The sequence below is a fragment of the Ambystoma mexicanum genome, chromosome 6q, assembly GCF_040938575.1.
Source record: "Ambystoma mexicanum isolate Mex_15411 chromosome 6q, UKY_AmexF1_1, whole genome shotgun sequence".
Lineage (NCBI taxonomy): Eukaryota > Metazoa > Chordata > Amphibia > Caudata > Ambystomatidae > Ambystoma > Ambystoma mexicanum.
The window spans coordinates 763,958,807-763,975,822 of record NC_090937.1 but is presented as its reverse complement, the minus strand read 5'-3'; the positions used below and the strand labels follow the sequence as shown (position 1 = coordinate 763,975,822).

General features: G+C 45.0%; 1 protein-coding gene across 2 annotated transcripts in view; it reads right to left on the bottom strand.

Annotated features, from left to right (window-relative positions):
• Positions 1 to 272: 272 nt before the first annotated feature.
• Positions 273 to 17,016, bottom strand: part of FHDC1 (FH2 domain containing 1) — a 178,260-nt gene continuing 161,516 nt past the window's right edge. For both annotated transcript variants that reach the window (XM_069631292.1, XM_069631293.1), the window contains exons 11-12: positions 12,609 to 12,773; positions 273 to 4,757 (exon numbers count right to left, since the gene is read on the bottom strand). In XM_069631292.1, the coding sequence (XP_069487393.1) occupies positions 2,739 to 4,757; positions 12,609 to 12,773 (2,184 nt within the window). In that variant the 3' untranslated portion in view covers positions 273 to 2,738. The remainder of the gene's footprint in view (positions 4,758 to 12,608; positions 12,774 to 17,016) is intronic.

Genomic DNA, 17,016 nt, shown 5'->3' with positions numbered 1-17,016 from the left:
GGGCAGGAGGACTGTTTTTAAAAACTGAAGTAATTAGAAGGCAAATTCTCCCCAATCCTCTACTCCAGTTTAGTGGATTTTCAAATTGCAGACCATGCCATGACCTTGTCTAAATAGCCAACTTTGCGTATCCAGAATTTGAGAAGTCGTCAAAATGGTCTTTGCCAGTGAACAACTTTTAATTATTTAACTATTTCCACGTAGCACTTGGGTAGACTGAAGCTGGATCTCCACTGCCAGAGGAAAAGAAATCAGAGGCGAAGGCAAGAAACCTCCCTGCAAATAGGAACTTTATTAACAAAGGGCCAGATATACTGACACGTCAAAGGTATGTTAAATACATTCAGTTCATATTTACAGAGCATCTTGTGTACAAAATTTATTTACATGTTCCAACACATTTATGTACGTTTTTCAACGCCGTTATTTTTTCCAGTCTTTTACCAATAAAAAGGTAATACATTCAAGCACCTGTTCTCACAGATGAGCACAAATATTAGTGTACAACAATAAACAAAGTACCATAGAAATCCCACAAATAAATAGCTAGGATTGGGGCGGGAGCGCGCATGTGCTGGCTCACCCCAATAAGTCAAGGGCTCTTTCAGCAAGTGGGTTAAATAGCAACTCATGTTAGCGCATCATGTGGGCGAGTCAAAGTAGGCTCCTGGGAATGGCTGCTTTAAAAAGAACATGCTCTCCTTCTCTCCTACTGCGCATCCATTTTAGAATTTAAAAAGCCATTAGTGCGATTATCTGTTATGCAGGAATAATTCCCCAGACACCCCAAAATAAATACTCCCATCTTTCTCAGATTTCTGTACCTCCCAAATCCCACCTGAAGTGTGGAGCTTCGGGTCTTCATTAGCCCCAAACACTGTATTCATCTTTCCAGGAAGATGGAATGTGGCGGGACCACCATTTCTTTTGACCACTTCTGCAACCTAATTTACTAGGCTTCAAATACTCCTATTTTCAGAGGATTCTAATGTGGAGTGGAAGAGCACGGCTCTTCCACGTTTAGTAACAGGATCACTACCTACACATGATCATTTCTCAACAGTGCATTTCTTCTCATCACTGAAGACAAACTGGAATAACGCGAATGATGCTGAAAAGGTCCACCAGACGAGTGATACGTTCGCCACATGGGTCCTCCCCCCACGTAGGTAGCTTTGGACGTCACACCAAGGCAGTCGCATGGGCGAACCAAATGGGCTGTGTCAGCAAACACTGCACTTGCCCAAATCTATTCCAGCTACAGCCACTCTAGCATCACCACTCAAACAAGTGAGTAGGAGACAACTTGTGCAGGGCTTTAGTATACAAGCCTCTGAAAAAAAATGGAAGCGGTAGACCAGTGCCCAAACGCACTTTTTACCAGTTGATTCAACCAATAGGATCCAGCCACAGATGCGTGGCCTCGCGCCAGTTTGGGTAGCATCCAGATTGCTTAACGTCACTCTACAAGACTTACAAAAAAGGGCGGCAAGAGCGTACTACTTTAAAACTATCTGTGAACACAAACACCTTGTATAAACGTGTGACAAAATATAAAGGCTTTCTAAAACCAAAAATAGAAACTTTCCCTACAGTCCCCAGAACCTCAAACCAGAGGCTTTACGAGTAGTCAAGCAGGATTAAAAAAGTCTTCAGTGGAGGCGGTGGGCGGTGGGTGGAGGCAGGGTGAGAAGGTAGCGTTCTAGAGCAGTCATTCCTAGTTTGCCATCTTCTTCGCAAACCTTGGTAAAGAACAATAATGCATATTATAAAAAAACAAAATCGAAAACTGCAGAAAAAAAAATGTCTCCAAAACCTGGAGACCCTTAATGGTGGTACACTAAGCTTGAAACAGGTTAGTTGCTGTTATACAGTGGGGTGGGGATAGCGCGCTCCTACAAACCGGAGGTTGTACAAACATGCATAGCAGCATTCATGTAAACATTGTGGCAAGGGAATGTGACAGTACGAATGGGAATGGTAGAATGACTCGTTGCATGGATTCGACACCAGCGCAGAGCAGTAACATTGATATGTAATATATGGCACTTTTGTATTACAGAAATGGCCATTAAAGCGAGACCTATAAGACAAAACCGGGCTCTCTCACACTCTTCCTGCGGGGGTCTTCCAGTTACAGCATGAAGCCAAGATGTGCCAGTTCGTTCCTGGCTTGGAGAGCAGTTTTTTTTGACTACGTAGAAGAGGATACACTGTCCCAGAACACAATTCCTAATGCACTCATCTAGGATCTATAAGATCACATAACAAAACACACATCGCTGCAGAGAGGAACCATTCTAAGCAGAGTGGTTGCCACCAAAACACGTCATTGATAAACAGGTAAGCAGCTACATCAATGATTTAGAATCTTTAAGTCAAAAAACTAAACTGGCCAAAAAAAAAAAAAAAAAAACAATCGCTGGTTACAAAACTGAAATCCTGAATGGTAATTTACCAAGGAGTGTTTACCTGTGGTGCCACCTTAGAAGCATTTCCCAGAGAGCACAGACATTTCATTAAAGTTTAGCTGCGCTATGGAAGCTTTAAAGTCTTCTTTCCAAAGGATGGCAAGTGCTGGCAGGATTAAGACAAGAAATAAACTTTTTCTGATGTACCGTAACACGCGTCTAGAGTTGACCAGCAACATTCTTGTTCCGCACTGCTCCAGTGCAAGCAACATTTGTAAATATATATTTAATAATTTGTATAAAAAAATAAGTCCATTTGCACACCCTTTACTTCAGCAGCGGTTTTAATATTTTTCCTAGTGTGGCTTTGCTGGTGTCTTTCAGCTTAATGGAGGACTTTTCCATTATACCCTTTTCCTTTGGGGCAGTCAATGTTTTAACTCTGGGGTTTGGGCTTGGCTCAATTTTCTTTCCACTCACCCTTAGACTACTTGCCCGTCTTAGAGGGGTCATACTGCCATTGTCTTTGGTGGTTGGGCTCCTGATCAAGGGATCAGGTTTCCCTTTAGGTTGTGGGTGAGCAGGCAGTCTGGTGAGAGCCGTAGCTTTTGTGGGGGTAGAAGGCTCTACCTTGGTGTGCCTAGATGAAGAGGCCACAGTGTTCCTTGCAAAGCTTGGCGTATGAGCAGGGGTCTTTGGACTAGCAGCTGCTGGGATCTTGTTAACATCTGAATATGCCAGGGCTTTCATAGAGGTGCGGCAGATCTTTGTTTCTTCCGGTTTTTGCCTTGGAATGTTCCGGACAGGTTTAGCACTTGGCTTTTTGGCTGAACTCTTACGCTGAACCTGATCTCTGGTGAAATGGGAGCTACTGGAAGCCTGACTCCCTCGTCGCTGTGCCGGGAGCTCCTCGGCTGGCAAGCTGCGTTTATATGGACTTCTTGGCAGTGTGTCAGTCTTGTTCCCAACAGAGTTTCGGTGCACTGGCCTTCTCTCTGGGCTACTGGTTTCTTTGACATTTGTCCTTTTCAAACTACTAGCTGTACGGTTGAACTTAGAAATGGGAACTACCTTTCTCATGTTCTCGTGCTCCGAATCATTCAACATCCGCACTGGTTTGGAGGCCAGTGTGCTGCTGTTTCGAGTGCTGGCATACCTATAGGAACTGACTGCTTTATCCTTCATGGAATCGTTTCGATTTGTGTTCGGCTGTGCTTTACTTTTTGCTGGCTTGTCCCTTTGTAGGTTTGCCTTTTTGCTGGCATCTACCGATTTTGCGCCAGAGGCAGAAGGAATAGACCTAGTTGGCGATCCAGAATTCAATCTGGAAGAGCTTGTACTGCTCTGATCTCGCAAACTGGAGTCCACAGCAGAGCTTCCACTTTTGTTTTCATCCATCACCATTTTCAGGTCATTACTGTCTGAACAGTCCAACGTTAAAGAGCAGTCTGTGGCATCAGTTATGTAGAACAGTGGATCATGCTCCTTGATGTCAGAGATGTAGCTATCGGTAGCAGCGACAGGGTCTGAAATGCAGGGCCCAGTTTTGTTAGGTGGGCAGTCCGTTGCAAGACGCACAGCCGTGGGGCTTTTGCCGAATGGTATTGTATTGTCATCTGTAATGCTAAGGGACTGTAAACTCAAGTCATCGGACATCTCCACATCCATGAGAATAATATCTTCAACATTTATGAGCGGCACCTCTTGCGTGTTGGCTCCCTGTGAATCAAATTGGTGCAGTCCCATTATCAGTTCATGAGCTTCAATGTCAACCGCCAAAGGGCTTAAGCCAGACGGCTTGCGGTGGCGATGTTCTACCTTATTATTATTCTTGTCTGGTATCTCCTGGTTGGATGCAGAGAGAACAGCAGGGATGGTGCGAGTTGCCTCTTCATTTTGTAAATAACTTGTTTGGGAACTGGGTTTGACGTCAGTGCTCAGATTTAAGTGCAAATTATTGAAACTCGTTTCTCTGCCGTCTTTGGCCTCCATCCATGCCACACTGGGCCTTGGTTGTCGTGTGTTAACACGTGGGAGGCTGTTGAATTTGTTGGATTCCTCCACATTGGGAGTATCTAGGAATGTCCTGAGCTCTCGGTCTGTTGCAACCCCCAAGGAATGTCGTGAACGCCTAGAGCTGGGTGCTCTGCAAGAAGGACTTTGAGGTCTTTGCTGTAGGAAAGGCAGGAAGTCTTCAATACCATTTGTTGCTAGAAGAACTACATCATTCTCGCTGCTGCTACGCCCAAAGCCATGCTCTCCTGCTGTCCAGGAGTGGCGTTTCTCCTCTAGCTCCTTCAATCGCTGCTTCTGGCGGAGGTCTTTAATTTCCCTTTCTCGATTCTCCTAAAATGAGTAGAAAAAAAATAAATTTAACTCATCTACATCAATAAATTGCACAATATTCGTAAGTAGCCGAAATCGCATTAGTAAATAAAACCTGGTCAAAGTACTTTGATATGTAATTGCTCCACAAACAAGCTGGTAGAATAATTAAGCAGTAGGTTTGTGAGTGCTCTTCAATCTGCATATCCAGGAGATATATTTGCATAACCAATGTGATGGTTTGTGTCCATCAAAATTGGAAAACTAGGTCCCTGCAGAAAAACCTACTTCTAGCCCTCAGCCTTGGTCATTGCAATTGTTGGGAACACAGTGACTGCACTACAACATTTCAAATGGCTAATGGGCTTTGCATGCACGTTTAGCAGCAGGTCATAACTCTGGGGGCCTTAATGTACTTTCCTTTATAGCAGCTTGGTAGATGGGGCATACAAAATGGAGCCGAGGAAACAGTAGTGGATTGTAAAATAGGACAAGCTAGAACATACTATAGTGATCATCTTCTCTTTCTCCATCTTCATCTGTATTGTAAAACTAACCCAGTATCAGAAGAGGCACTCTAATCCTTGCTTTATATGATAATCCTACGATAGCGAGACATAAGCGCTGGTTGTGGTCACCTTTGCAAATTAAACTAAAGAAAGGGACAACGGTGGAGCAGCATAGGATCCAACCAAGGTTTAGAGAATTATTAAAAAACAGCCTACAGAACACAGCAACTCTGGAAGTGGATAAGAGAATAATGCCTACATATTGGCCGCAAAGTATCCCTGGGCTACCTGGTCAATCTAGATCACTAAACCGTACACATAATGAGACCCCAGGGATTTAAACCAAGTGGGTGCCACTGGAAAATGAATGAACAAACGATTCACTTGAAAATGTAATCTCAATTAGTATATGTATTAATTTTAGTACATTTTTATGGTTTCATGTCACTTAATACTTAAGGAAGATTTCCCTGGCAACACATCAACTTGTCAATATTTTTTTATTCAATTATTTTTTATAAAATTCATTTAAATTAGAAAAACATTCCAATTCACAAACTATTCCTATTCTGCACATGCTCACCAATCATACCGATCATAACTCATTCAATAAAACCCATGTAATAATTTACTTTTACTATAGGAAAAGAGGTAATTAAACTTCTGCCGGTCCTACATGTTTCGTTATGATTGGCACGTGAAAAAGCCACCAGAACTACTTCAGGGGCTAAACAAAGGTATAATGTCAGGTCTACATGCTTCCCAAAGCCCAGATTTGTTAAACAGAAAATTCCTCTGTGCTCAGTTTTTGTATAATCTTCTAAAACATTTCTGAATTGCAAGTCAAACTCTTCAACTGAGCAATTACAGCCTTACACAGTGCCAACATGTTGAAGTCTTTGCAACGAAGCGTCACATTTGGTCGAAGTTTAGCAACAAAACGTTTCTGCTGACATTCCAAGTAGGTTCAGAAATTCCCACCCTGCTCGATTTCTAAAGCAACCCATACAACAAGCCATTAGTCTAATACCATGTAGTTCAAATATTACATAGCTTCAATCTAACAATTATTGTTGAGACGCCTCACAGTGGTAGAAACAGTTCTGATCAATCCAAATTTCAAGTGACCGCTACATTTACAAGCGAGCATGGGGAGACAACCACAGAGCCGTCCACATAAGTTACGACCAACTTGAAAAACAGTATTTTATTTCTAAACTATCCACTTACTTGGTATTTACACCATTTAATTTTGCACCAATGTGCGGACTATCAATCAAGCAGTCCAATGCCCCATCACAACATCAGTGATGTTATGCTGTGAACAGAAACACCACTATTAGTACCATTTCCCCCATTTGGATCAATTTGATCCTCCAGTGTTGAACACCCTCCAAATCCTTTGAATGATCTTCACGCCATTCGAGAGATTCGAGAAAGTACTCCTAGCACTAATCTAGCCGAATTTCTATTCTTTAGGTGTATATTCTAAGAGTGCCTCCCGGTTATTGTTAAACCCTCTTACAAGCCTATTTGACCAAATTCATGGGGTACCATGGGGTACATTTCGAACGCCCAATCCATTTAAGTGCGACATATTAATGTCGCAACAATCCATTTAGGTGCGCTGCATTTCCTACCCCCGATAATAAGTGAGGTACATGGCCTACCTCTAACAATCCATGGTGTAGCGATACAGAAGCTACACCATGCCCATCTCAAGGCGCTGAAGGGAGCATAAGGCTAGCCCATACAGATGGGCCAGATGCTGAACATGGCTAATCTGCAGAACGTGGCTAATCTAGGCAAACAGGTTAAGTGCACATAGGGCTAATTTACACCACAAGGCTAAATGCAAGATCAAGCAGACCTAAATGCAAATAGGTAGAAGATATTAGGTAATAAGAGTGGTAGGGTTTTAGTGGAGTACAGTTTTCATCCTAGAAATGTGCACAATAATTAGCCTTTTGGTCAATTATAAAGGTTAAGGAGGAACAGCTCCAGCACACAACTGTTTCGTGACGTAGCTTCGCAGTTCAGGAAATTGATTCAACGATGTATGAGATGCTTTTACATTTAATTTTGTTTTCTTGAACAATTTTTTTCACTGCGTCACCGGTTGTGGTGAAGGTATTCATAGTGTGTGCAAGTAAAATGAGTGTTTCAATTAATGATGCATCTTAGACCAAGCTGGAGGTATTTGATATAGAATTGTGCAAAGGGACTACGCATTTTAATTACACATTGAGGGGATTCTTCTACAGTTTTGTGGTTCATTCCCATGTAATCTGCCAATATTCGGGATCACTTATTGAATTTTCGTTTTATGAACCATGCCAAGAATGAGAAATGCACCCCCACAGTTGATACCCTACCACTTCCCTTCCCCAATAGCCAAAACTGAAAGAAGGGACATGGCAGTACTTATTGCCATCTCTAAGGAAGGCATGGTATCAAACAGTGACGACAGACGCGCGATCACAGTTTAAGGGTGTTTTTTGAACTTTAAATGGGTTGGTTGAACGCCTATCTAAACCTAAAGCCAAGAATGGAAGCAAGCTACGACAATCAAATAATAACAGTCCTAGTCAAGTCTGTCAAATAAAAGGGCCTATACTAATGAACCTATTGCCAATCCTTACTTTAACTACAAGGGTGTATCCAAAAAAAAATAAAGTGCTCAAGAAATATGTAAGAACGTTGGAGCAGGTGGCTTCCCCCTTCCTCATGTTTTAAGCACGGGGCAAGGCGTCACGTTAGCGCTTGACACACACTGTCTTCTCGGCCACAGACATCGGGGCCTTCTGCTAAAGCTTGTTTTCCAGAAACAGTCTTACTGCAGAGGGTCTGTTGTAACAAAGTCTCAAAGTTGCATTCCTATCAGGATTTTCACATGTACAAGTCTTGTTCATCATGGGTCTCCCTCTTCAGGCTGAGACACCCTTTTTATCATAATGTTCATACTTGGTCTCCCTCATTCGGGCTCAGATCCCCTTGATAACTAAAATCAAATACTCAAATGTGTGATGTGTTTTGCTTAAACCCGTCGCAGGACCACTTCAATTCACAAAATTGTTCTCATCAATCTTGAGCTTACGTTTCTCTTGGCGGGATACTTCACAGAGACCTTCGATTGAGCACATTTACGATGCCGGACCATTGTCAACGGCATCCCTTGTCCATCCTCTTCAAGAAACCCACAGCTGATCCTTCTTGTCCAGCTAACCATCAGCCAATTTCCATTACTCCCTTTCTGGGCAAACGCCTGGAAAAGTTGGCCATCGCAACTTAACCTTCATTCTAATTCTGTTGGCTGTCTCCATGACCACCAGTCTGGCTTCAGAGCTGCCAGAAACACAAACTGCTCTCCTGAGCATCTGCATTCCAACCTTGACTAACATTCCCTCTGTCCTCATCCTCCTCGATCTTTCTTCTGCCTTTGACACGGTCAACCATACCATCCCTGCTCAACCGTCTCCGTGATAACCTGGGCATCACTGATCAGGCTCTGGCCTGGCTGACCTCTTTCCTCTCCGATCGACCCACTCAGGTCCAACTTGGGTCCTTCCTATCATCCATCTTCCTCTCTACCTGTGGTGTTCCCCAGGGGTCTTACCTCTCGCTCTGGCTTGTCAACCAATACCTGGCAACTCTCGCCCACTGCATTGCCATTTTCTGCTCAAATTTCCAGTGCTACGCTGACAACTCATTCTCAGGCTGCCCTCGGCCACCTCCTCTCCCTCGCTCATTGCCTAACTTGCATTCAAGATTGGTGTGCCGCCAATGATCTTTGTCTGAATGCCAGCAAGACAGAGATCCTCATCGGCACACCTTCACCATCCTTTCCTCTCACTCTGGCCAGCCGCCCTAGGCCCTCCTCCGACCCCCACCCACGAAGCTAAGAACTTCAAGGTCATCTTTGACTCCACACTTTCCTTCTCCGCCCACATCTCTGATTTCTCTAAAAGTAAAACTTCCTACTGCACCGCCTCAGGAGGTACTCTGCCTTTCCTCTCTTTCTCCCAGAACAGAAGCTCATGGCCTCCCAAGCTCTGGTTCTCTCTAGGTTGGACTATTGTAACAGCCGCTTTGTAAATCTACCTGCCTCTACTCTCCGCCCTCTGCAACTAATACAGAACAGGACTGCAAGACTTGTCCTTGGCCTCAAGCCCTGGGATTGTAGCTCTCCAGCTCTGAAATCCCTCCATTGGCTCCCAGTGGATGCAAGGCTTAAATTCAAAACCCTCTGCATTGTCAACAAGGCTTTCTGGGGCCTGAGTTTCAGCTATCCCTCCGCAAATGCCCCCCCCCCCTTTGGAGCTCCTCTAACTCCCTCAGAGTCAGTTGTTTTTCAAAGAAACGAGCTGGGGTAGATCTTGGTCTTCGGCTGGGGCCTCCCTCAGGAACAGCCTCCCTGCCACTCAAAGTTGAGGAGAACCACTTCAGGTTCCGGAAGCACCTCAAGACCTTCCTCTTTTCTTCTGCCTTCGCTCTCCCTCTCCTCTGCTGATCTGTTCTCTCTTGGCACCGTGCACCTGGCCACCCTGTCCTCCAGACCCGGTACCTGCTCACCTTGCCACCGACCCGCATAGCCTCCAGGCCACCCCTTGCACTGGGGTCTGCATCTGTACCCATACAGCCCCCCCCCCTTTTTTTCTTCCTGCACTTATCAGAACTACCCTGTCTGCTGCCTTAAACCTAGGACTTGCAAATTGCTGGCTGCACCACCATGGTTTGTTGCCTTAATATTTATTATGTGTCTGTTTCTCCTTTGCTTCGCACTTTCCACTTCTCCCCCTTCCATGCACTTTTCCCCCTCCCCCTTGCACTTGCGTGCTCTCAAGTCCTAGTAAGATTGTTTTGTCCTCCCCTGTTCCCTTTCCTGGTCATGCTCTGAAACACTTGTGTACGAGCGAGATAGCAATAAAATAACAAATCTTTCCTCCTCCTCTTCCCCCCCCCCCCCCGGAGGGCCTTCAGTATCTCCTACACAATGCAGGATTCTTCAGTCCGATTTCCTTGCCTTACACTTTCTGCCTCGATAGTTTCTTGAAAATAACAGTATCTTGCTGAAAAAGTCAAGGGTAATTCCCTTCTTGCTTTGCTGTCTTTCTCCCCACGTGCAGTTGCAGACTTGAAACTGCTGTATCTTTGTGTGATTTGGCTCGCTTAGAGTGTGCTTTTGTTCTCCACCTTTTATCAGTGTGGTAAGTTTAACAGAATCAGGTGTGAGCGGTTTTCAGCAATTGCCGGACCATAGTAGCAGGACACGTCAAATACACTGTTCAGGTGTGAGTCTAGCAGGCTGTCCATGTGAAAGTGCTGGAAAAGGGAAGGCGGGATAAGGTTCCCACGTATCCTACCTTGTAGGATGGGGTAAAGGTGTGCAGGGGAGGGATACTGCATCTCGCCATCTGGTGTCCCACTCCCTGAACACCCCTCACCCAGGTAATCCTCCCACACTGGTTAGACCCCCCCCCTCCCGAGGTCTGTATCAAATGGGGATGGCCATGCCCTGGCCACCTGAGAGATCTGCAGAGACTAGCGGGGAAGACACCTTCTGGTTTCTCAAACATCCCAATGGGTCATGAAATCTCCCATGTTGGTACACCTTCACGTTTGGCTGAACACTAATGGATTACCACAAAGGACTTCACATTCAAAAGGAAGGGCAAAACGCTTTAGCCCGTTACCCTCACAAATCCTGTAGATCACTTGAGAGCGAAGCCATGCTACAGTGGTTAAGGCATACCACCAACCCCAGCAGAGTTATTTCAAGTCACCAAGCTTTCTTTGCACACCTGATTGGTTTAGATATTAATATTGGACTTCACAAGCAAGTTCAGATAACATTGCTTGGGATGGTGGGTCTGCCACAGCACTCAGCAGAAGCAGTTACTTGGCTGCCTGAGTGCCCTCTCAAAGACTCTAATCTTCTGTCCCAGGAGTCTATAGAGTTAGTCATGGGATTAACATTTCAAACACAAGACCTCCATGAGTATCAGCAGAAGGTGTTGGCAGGCATGTCAGTACCTTTCATAGAATCTCCCAAGATATACCGGCTCCCGAGAAACACTTGTGTATAGGTGCGTTACAAATGCCATATCATCTCATGGCTTTGTTCTGGAAGACCAGGTCTGAGAAAGACTTTCCTTCTACTCAAGGGCAGAAGACTATATTAAAATGAGAAATGAGGGGCCGCCTAAACGGTTACATCTTTGGTGATTTCCAACTCAAGTCTCCCAGACAGAAAAGGCCCTTTGAGATTTTCAAAGCAAGTAACAATACTAGCCTCTTTTTACAGCATACAAACTGCTCGGCACATCCAGGAGAGCACATGCTGTGCTTATGCTGCACATACCTTGGTTACTTGAGCTAAGGGACTGAGCATTACTCACTAACAGTATTACACCATAGTCAGATCAACTGGTTCCTCCTCTTCCTTTTCTACTTAGGGGGTGGTTACTCCAATAGTGGGATGGGGGTGTCCTAACTGTAGACTGAAGTCTATGGTAAAAACTGACAAAGTGAAGTGCCACATTCACACACATTAGGACTATGACTGCATTTGAACATTGCATTTGTATTATTTTGAGCATTTGGACTTGAGAACGCTCTCAATACCCCAGCGACTTCTTGAACTTATGATGGTTCTATTCTATCAAGCCATTTGTGTAGATTTGCCCTTTGCTAGTGCGCTGCCTTTTCCTTTCCAATCTGAAAAACAGTAGGACTGCAGTGATTAATTGCTTTTTCGATTTGCAACCAAATCAAATGTTCACCTTTAGACTAGCAAACTAGAGGAGTGCAGCCACCTATTCAGCTACTCCCCCGATTTTGAAGTATGTGTATATAGTTCAACTCCACGTGCATGCATGGACATCCATGGAATCTAAGTCTCATACAAGCTTTTTTCTATATGGAGCCTTTTTATTTACATGGTCTTCTGTGGTTACTACCTTCAGCTTTGCAAATTTTAAGAGGCTAGATCCCCTCTAGAACATTCAGAAGTAATGCCTAATCGCCGGAGCACAATCTACAACTTCAGCCAGGTCTGAATCTGTGGCATGAACTACCCGCCATACAGCCGATGCCCCTAACTCACTGTTGATCTATACTGCAATACTGAATCCAAAACCAATTTATTATTTGTGGAATTTCAGCCAGCGACCGGAATAGCTTTAATTACCAACTTACTTTCCCCGGTCCACCTCAAATCTTCTCAAGTCTTCTCAAGTCTTCCAAATAAGCACAGAGAGTGCAGGAAAAGTAGCGAATGGTCGACATGCTGTAAAGCATATGGTCACAGGCCCATGCCAAAGTAGTCACATAGCATGCAGACTGCACACGTGTCCGTCCTTACCTTAACAGCCTTGTTGAATTTATCACAGAAATCCCGAAATATCTGGAAGCATTCATCCAGCTTCATGGTCCCCTTATCCTCACAGAAAAAGTCAATCAGCGCATGGCTCTCTTTCTTCAGCTCCACTTGCAGCCTTTCCAGTTCATTCACTTCCTTCAAAGCCAACTGAGGTGGAAGATTCAGAAAAGAGCAGGTGCGTAAATACACCATCGCACCAAAAAGCAACATGAAGACACAACGGGCTTAAGACTTCATTTCTCAGTTTACGGAACCATCAACCAAACACCCGACCACCTTATTCACCCTTTTCAGGTTGGACACAACGAGAAGGAGCAGAATATATGGACAACCAAATACATTTGCAAATAGGCGTTACGGCAATATTTGGCATGTGAAGAAAAGGGTGCAACACCATTTGATTGAGCAGTTAACATCTTCATCGAGGCCTTGATTGAGCAGGTGTCCTGAGAACCGATTAGTTTACAGTTTTCAGACCGTCTGCACAAGCGTCATTAGGTCTATACCACATCAAAACCAAAAAGGAACGTACACCTTCCATGAAGGGGTAAAGCAGTTCTTTTAACCGATTACAAAATGCACTACAACACAGGCAGGTTGCATGACTAATAAGCAATAGTGTAGAAAACAAATAATTCTATACATTCTTAAACAATGAAACTCAAAGTTGGGCCTTCAACCCTGCATCCCAAAGCCTGCAGGAGGTGTGGTTCTTAGTGAAGTAGGGCGAAACCTTATTTAAAAAAGGAATAGAGAAAAAAAATGGGGTTGCTGCCAATTTGAAAATGGAAGCGGTACATGAACAGGCAGACCGTGCAATAGGGAGGGATCGGCGCGCCACCTCCTACATGTCAACTTGGATTATGAGACGGTCATGAATGGAAATGTGAAACAGTCGCCATCAGACGGAGTCAGATTTGTGGGGCTGTAGGGAGGGTGCTGGGTTGGGGTCAGGAAAGGTAATTCACAGACTTGTTTTTATAATGGAAGTAACTCATGAAATTACCAGACTTTGCTGCCTAGCAGGAGATCAGGTTGAAGAACTACACTGCATCTAATTTTCCATAATGCAATCCTATTGGAAGTTTGATTTCGTTATAGCCAAATAATTTTTAGAGATGTGCACGAAAGTATTGGGCATGGTTTATCTGAAAAAGGTAGTAGGTCATTTATATAGTGCCTTTATCACATTAATATGGCCTAAACGAGCTGGCAGTGGGAACGCCCTCGGGGGGACCAAAGTCCAAGGTATGGAAAAAATGGCAGAGTTATTATAATGCATGTGAATTTCGCCAGGTTAGGGACATGGTTGGGTGAACAAGCTCATGGTTATACCTGGAATTGTAAAAAAAATAAATCTGCTATTGGGGATTTCAAGATGGCCACTGTAGGGAGAACACAGTGAGCAATGCTCTCCTGAACCTCTGGGCCTCCAGTTCTACAATTGAGTGTTGAGCCCTCCCCGGGCAGCAAACTTGGAACGTGGAGAGCCCATACAGACGGGGAACAATCTATTTAATTCAGTGAAGTGGAACAGGCTCCCTCAGAGTACAGTCGGTGCGGCTCCTCCCAAGCTTAGAGAGGAGGTGCATCATAAGCAATAATACTGCGCGGGCATTGACAGTGGAAGCCTCGGAGAAGATAGGAGAGAAACGAGAAAGGGAAGACCGCCCAGGCGATTTGTAGCTAATCAGGAGCCCAGCACGGAGAGAAGCCCCTGGGATTACCAGAGCAGGACAAGATAGTGCCGAAATAGCAGCGACGCAGGAGACGCAGAGATAGGAGGAGGCAACCTTGAAGGAGAAATCAATGCGGTAAGCAGAACCGGGAGAGGAGCCCCCAATCAAATGTATGCCTCGGAAGGGGCACAGCTGAGGTACCGAGGGAAAGAGGCATAAAGAAAAACCCCCAGAGGCGACCGGGGAAGGACTCGGGGGGACCCCTCAGAGACACCAAGACAAAACTCTGCTTTTCAAGTAGGTGGGGGGTAAGTGGGGAGCAGACCCAGATGCAGAGAAGGGGGAGAATGGCACAACCAAGGACATACCATGGTGGAGAGCGAGAGAATGAGACGTACAGGCCTGCATTAGGGCACAGAGCTTGGCCTGGAAATAACAGGGCAGAGGAGGATCTCACACTACAGAAAAGGTAGACCTGGGTTGAGCAATTGGCAACTGCAACTCACAATCTAGAGCTTCAGACCGCAGAAAAGCCAGAGGTGACAATAGACCGAATTCATAGAGTCGCCCCCTGAAAGAGCGGAACCAGGGGCAAGGCCCAGAGATGTTCTGGCTGCATTGTAAGACTAAAATCAAGGAGAAGATATTGCATCTATCGAGGAAGGCCAAACAAATAACTTAAAATGGTACTGAATTGATGCTTTTAAGACCTGTCCCAGATAACCTTGGCCAAAAGGAGGAAGACGGCCTCCAGCAACACAAGGATATTAGATACATGTGGACGTTTCCATTTGGTCTAGTGTTTGAATGGCAGGGGAAGCAATTTCGGATTCCTTCATACGAAGGTGGCTTGAGGATTTTGGGGATCGAGGAAGACGATCAGGTCACAAGGCCCTTCCAATCAAAGGTACAAACAGGGCTCAAGAGCTGGGAACAGTGGCAAAACCGAACCAAAATCAGAAGGGGGTACCAGCCCCAACTGAAAGGCCCAGCTACCGGAGGGGAGTGGGGGAAGAGGTCACCCTCAGAGAAGGGCCAAGTAAAACATAAGCCTGGGGAGGATGAACATTTGGAGGAATGCAAGAGGCTCCGAGGAGGTGGGGGGAGAGGAGGGGGTTGTAACCCGGAATAGGTTGGGGGGCGGGGGGCCCGCTGATGCGCAGGCAAAGAGGTGCAAGGGGCTCAATTCCAGAGGAGGCGGTTCGGGTGGGCTAGAGGTCAGTTGAGCCCGCCCAGCCTGGGGGAGGGGACAGGGGAAGGAAGGGGGAAAGGTAGAAGGGGGGAGGGGGTGTCCGACCACAAAAGAGGTGGTGGCACAGGAAAGCTAAACATGCCCTCGAAAATAGAAAGCCTAATTTCTTTGACTAAAAAGGGCCTAAACTCCCCACTGAAGAGGAACAAAATTGGAAAATTACATACAAAGGGGGAGCGGGGGTGGAGGCTACACAATAGCAACCCTTTACGCCCCTAATATGGGTCAAGACGCCTTCATTCAACATGCCCTGGTCAGACTAGAAAAATGTATAAAGGGCCCCATAATTTTAACAGGAGACTTCAATTTGGCTTGGGAGCCAGAAAAGCACCGATCCACGAAAGAAAAAGGGGGTCCATGGGAAACCATCAAAATAATTAGAGAAAGTGGAGAGGCTAGCCTTAGTTGACATATGGAGGGGAAGGATACACTTTCTTCTCTCATGCCTGCCAATCATGATGCAAAGACTGTGGCCATCCCTGAGGCTTTTGGGGTGGGTAAGGGCTATGGAGGTGGGGCAATAACCCTCTCAGACCATGCTCCCTGGTCATTGGAATTAGGTAGAAAGCCAGGGCACTAAGGACTCTGGAAATAGAGGTACCCAGGATTTCTGTTTAGGGATGAGTTGAGTAAGGGGGATGAAAAGCTTTGTCGAGGCCAATAATATAGAGATACATCAGAGTAGATGAGGTGGGACGCCTTCAAGGCTACAAGGAGGGGGAAAATAATTGCAATAAAACCCTGCAGAGATAGGGAATTGACTGGTAGAAAGATTTGGAGGAAAAACTAACACGCCTAATATCCAAGATGGGAGTGGGAGCGAGATCAGAAAGGAGTATAGAGCTATAAAAAGGTCAATTGGAAATGATGCAGAAAATTCATCATTTCTAAAACAGAAGTATTATATCAAGGCTAATAAAATCAGATGGACTTCTGGCCAGAATGTTGAGAAAGGAAGAGAAGGCCAAAACAATCACAAAAATAAAAGGAGGGGAGGGGGGGTAAATCAGAACAGACATTAAAGACATAATATCCGGGAGTTTGAGATTCTACGCAGAGCTGTACAGCTCTGCAAACCATGGAGAACATTGTTAACAAGAATATATAGGAGCAAGAGAAATCCCTCAAATATCCAACCATAAAGAGAAACATTAAAAGGAGAAATTACATCCAACGAGGTGCGAAGTGTCATTATGAACCTACCCACCAATGAATCCCCTGGCCCAGATGGTTTTAAAGCAGAATTTTATAGATCTTTCAGGGAAACCTATTGGTAAAAAAAGGGAAGAAATAACAGCAACAAGGCTAATGTAGTCCTACTGCCAAAAGATGGCAAAAGACCCGACCATATGTGGATCTTACAGGCAGATAGCCCTAATCAATGTGGACGCAAGATTTTTACAAAGGTCCTGCCGAATTGCCAAGACCAAAACCTACCAAACAATTGTCTCAGACCAGA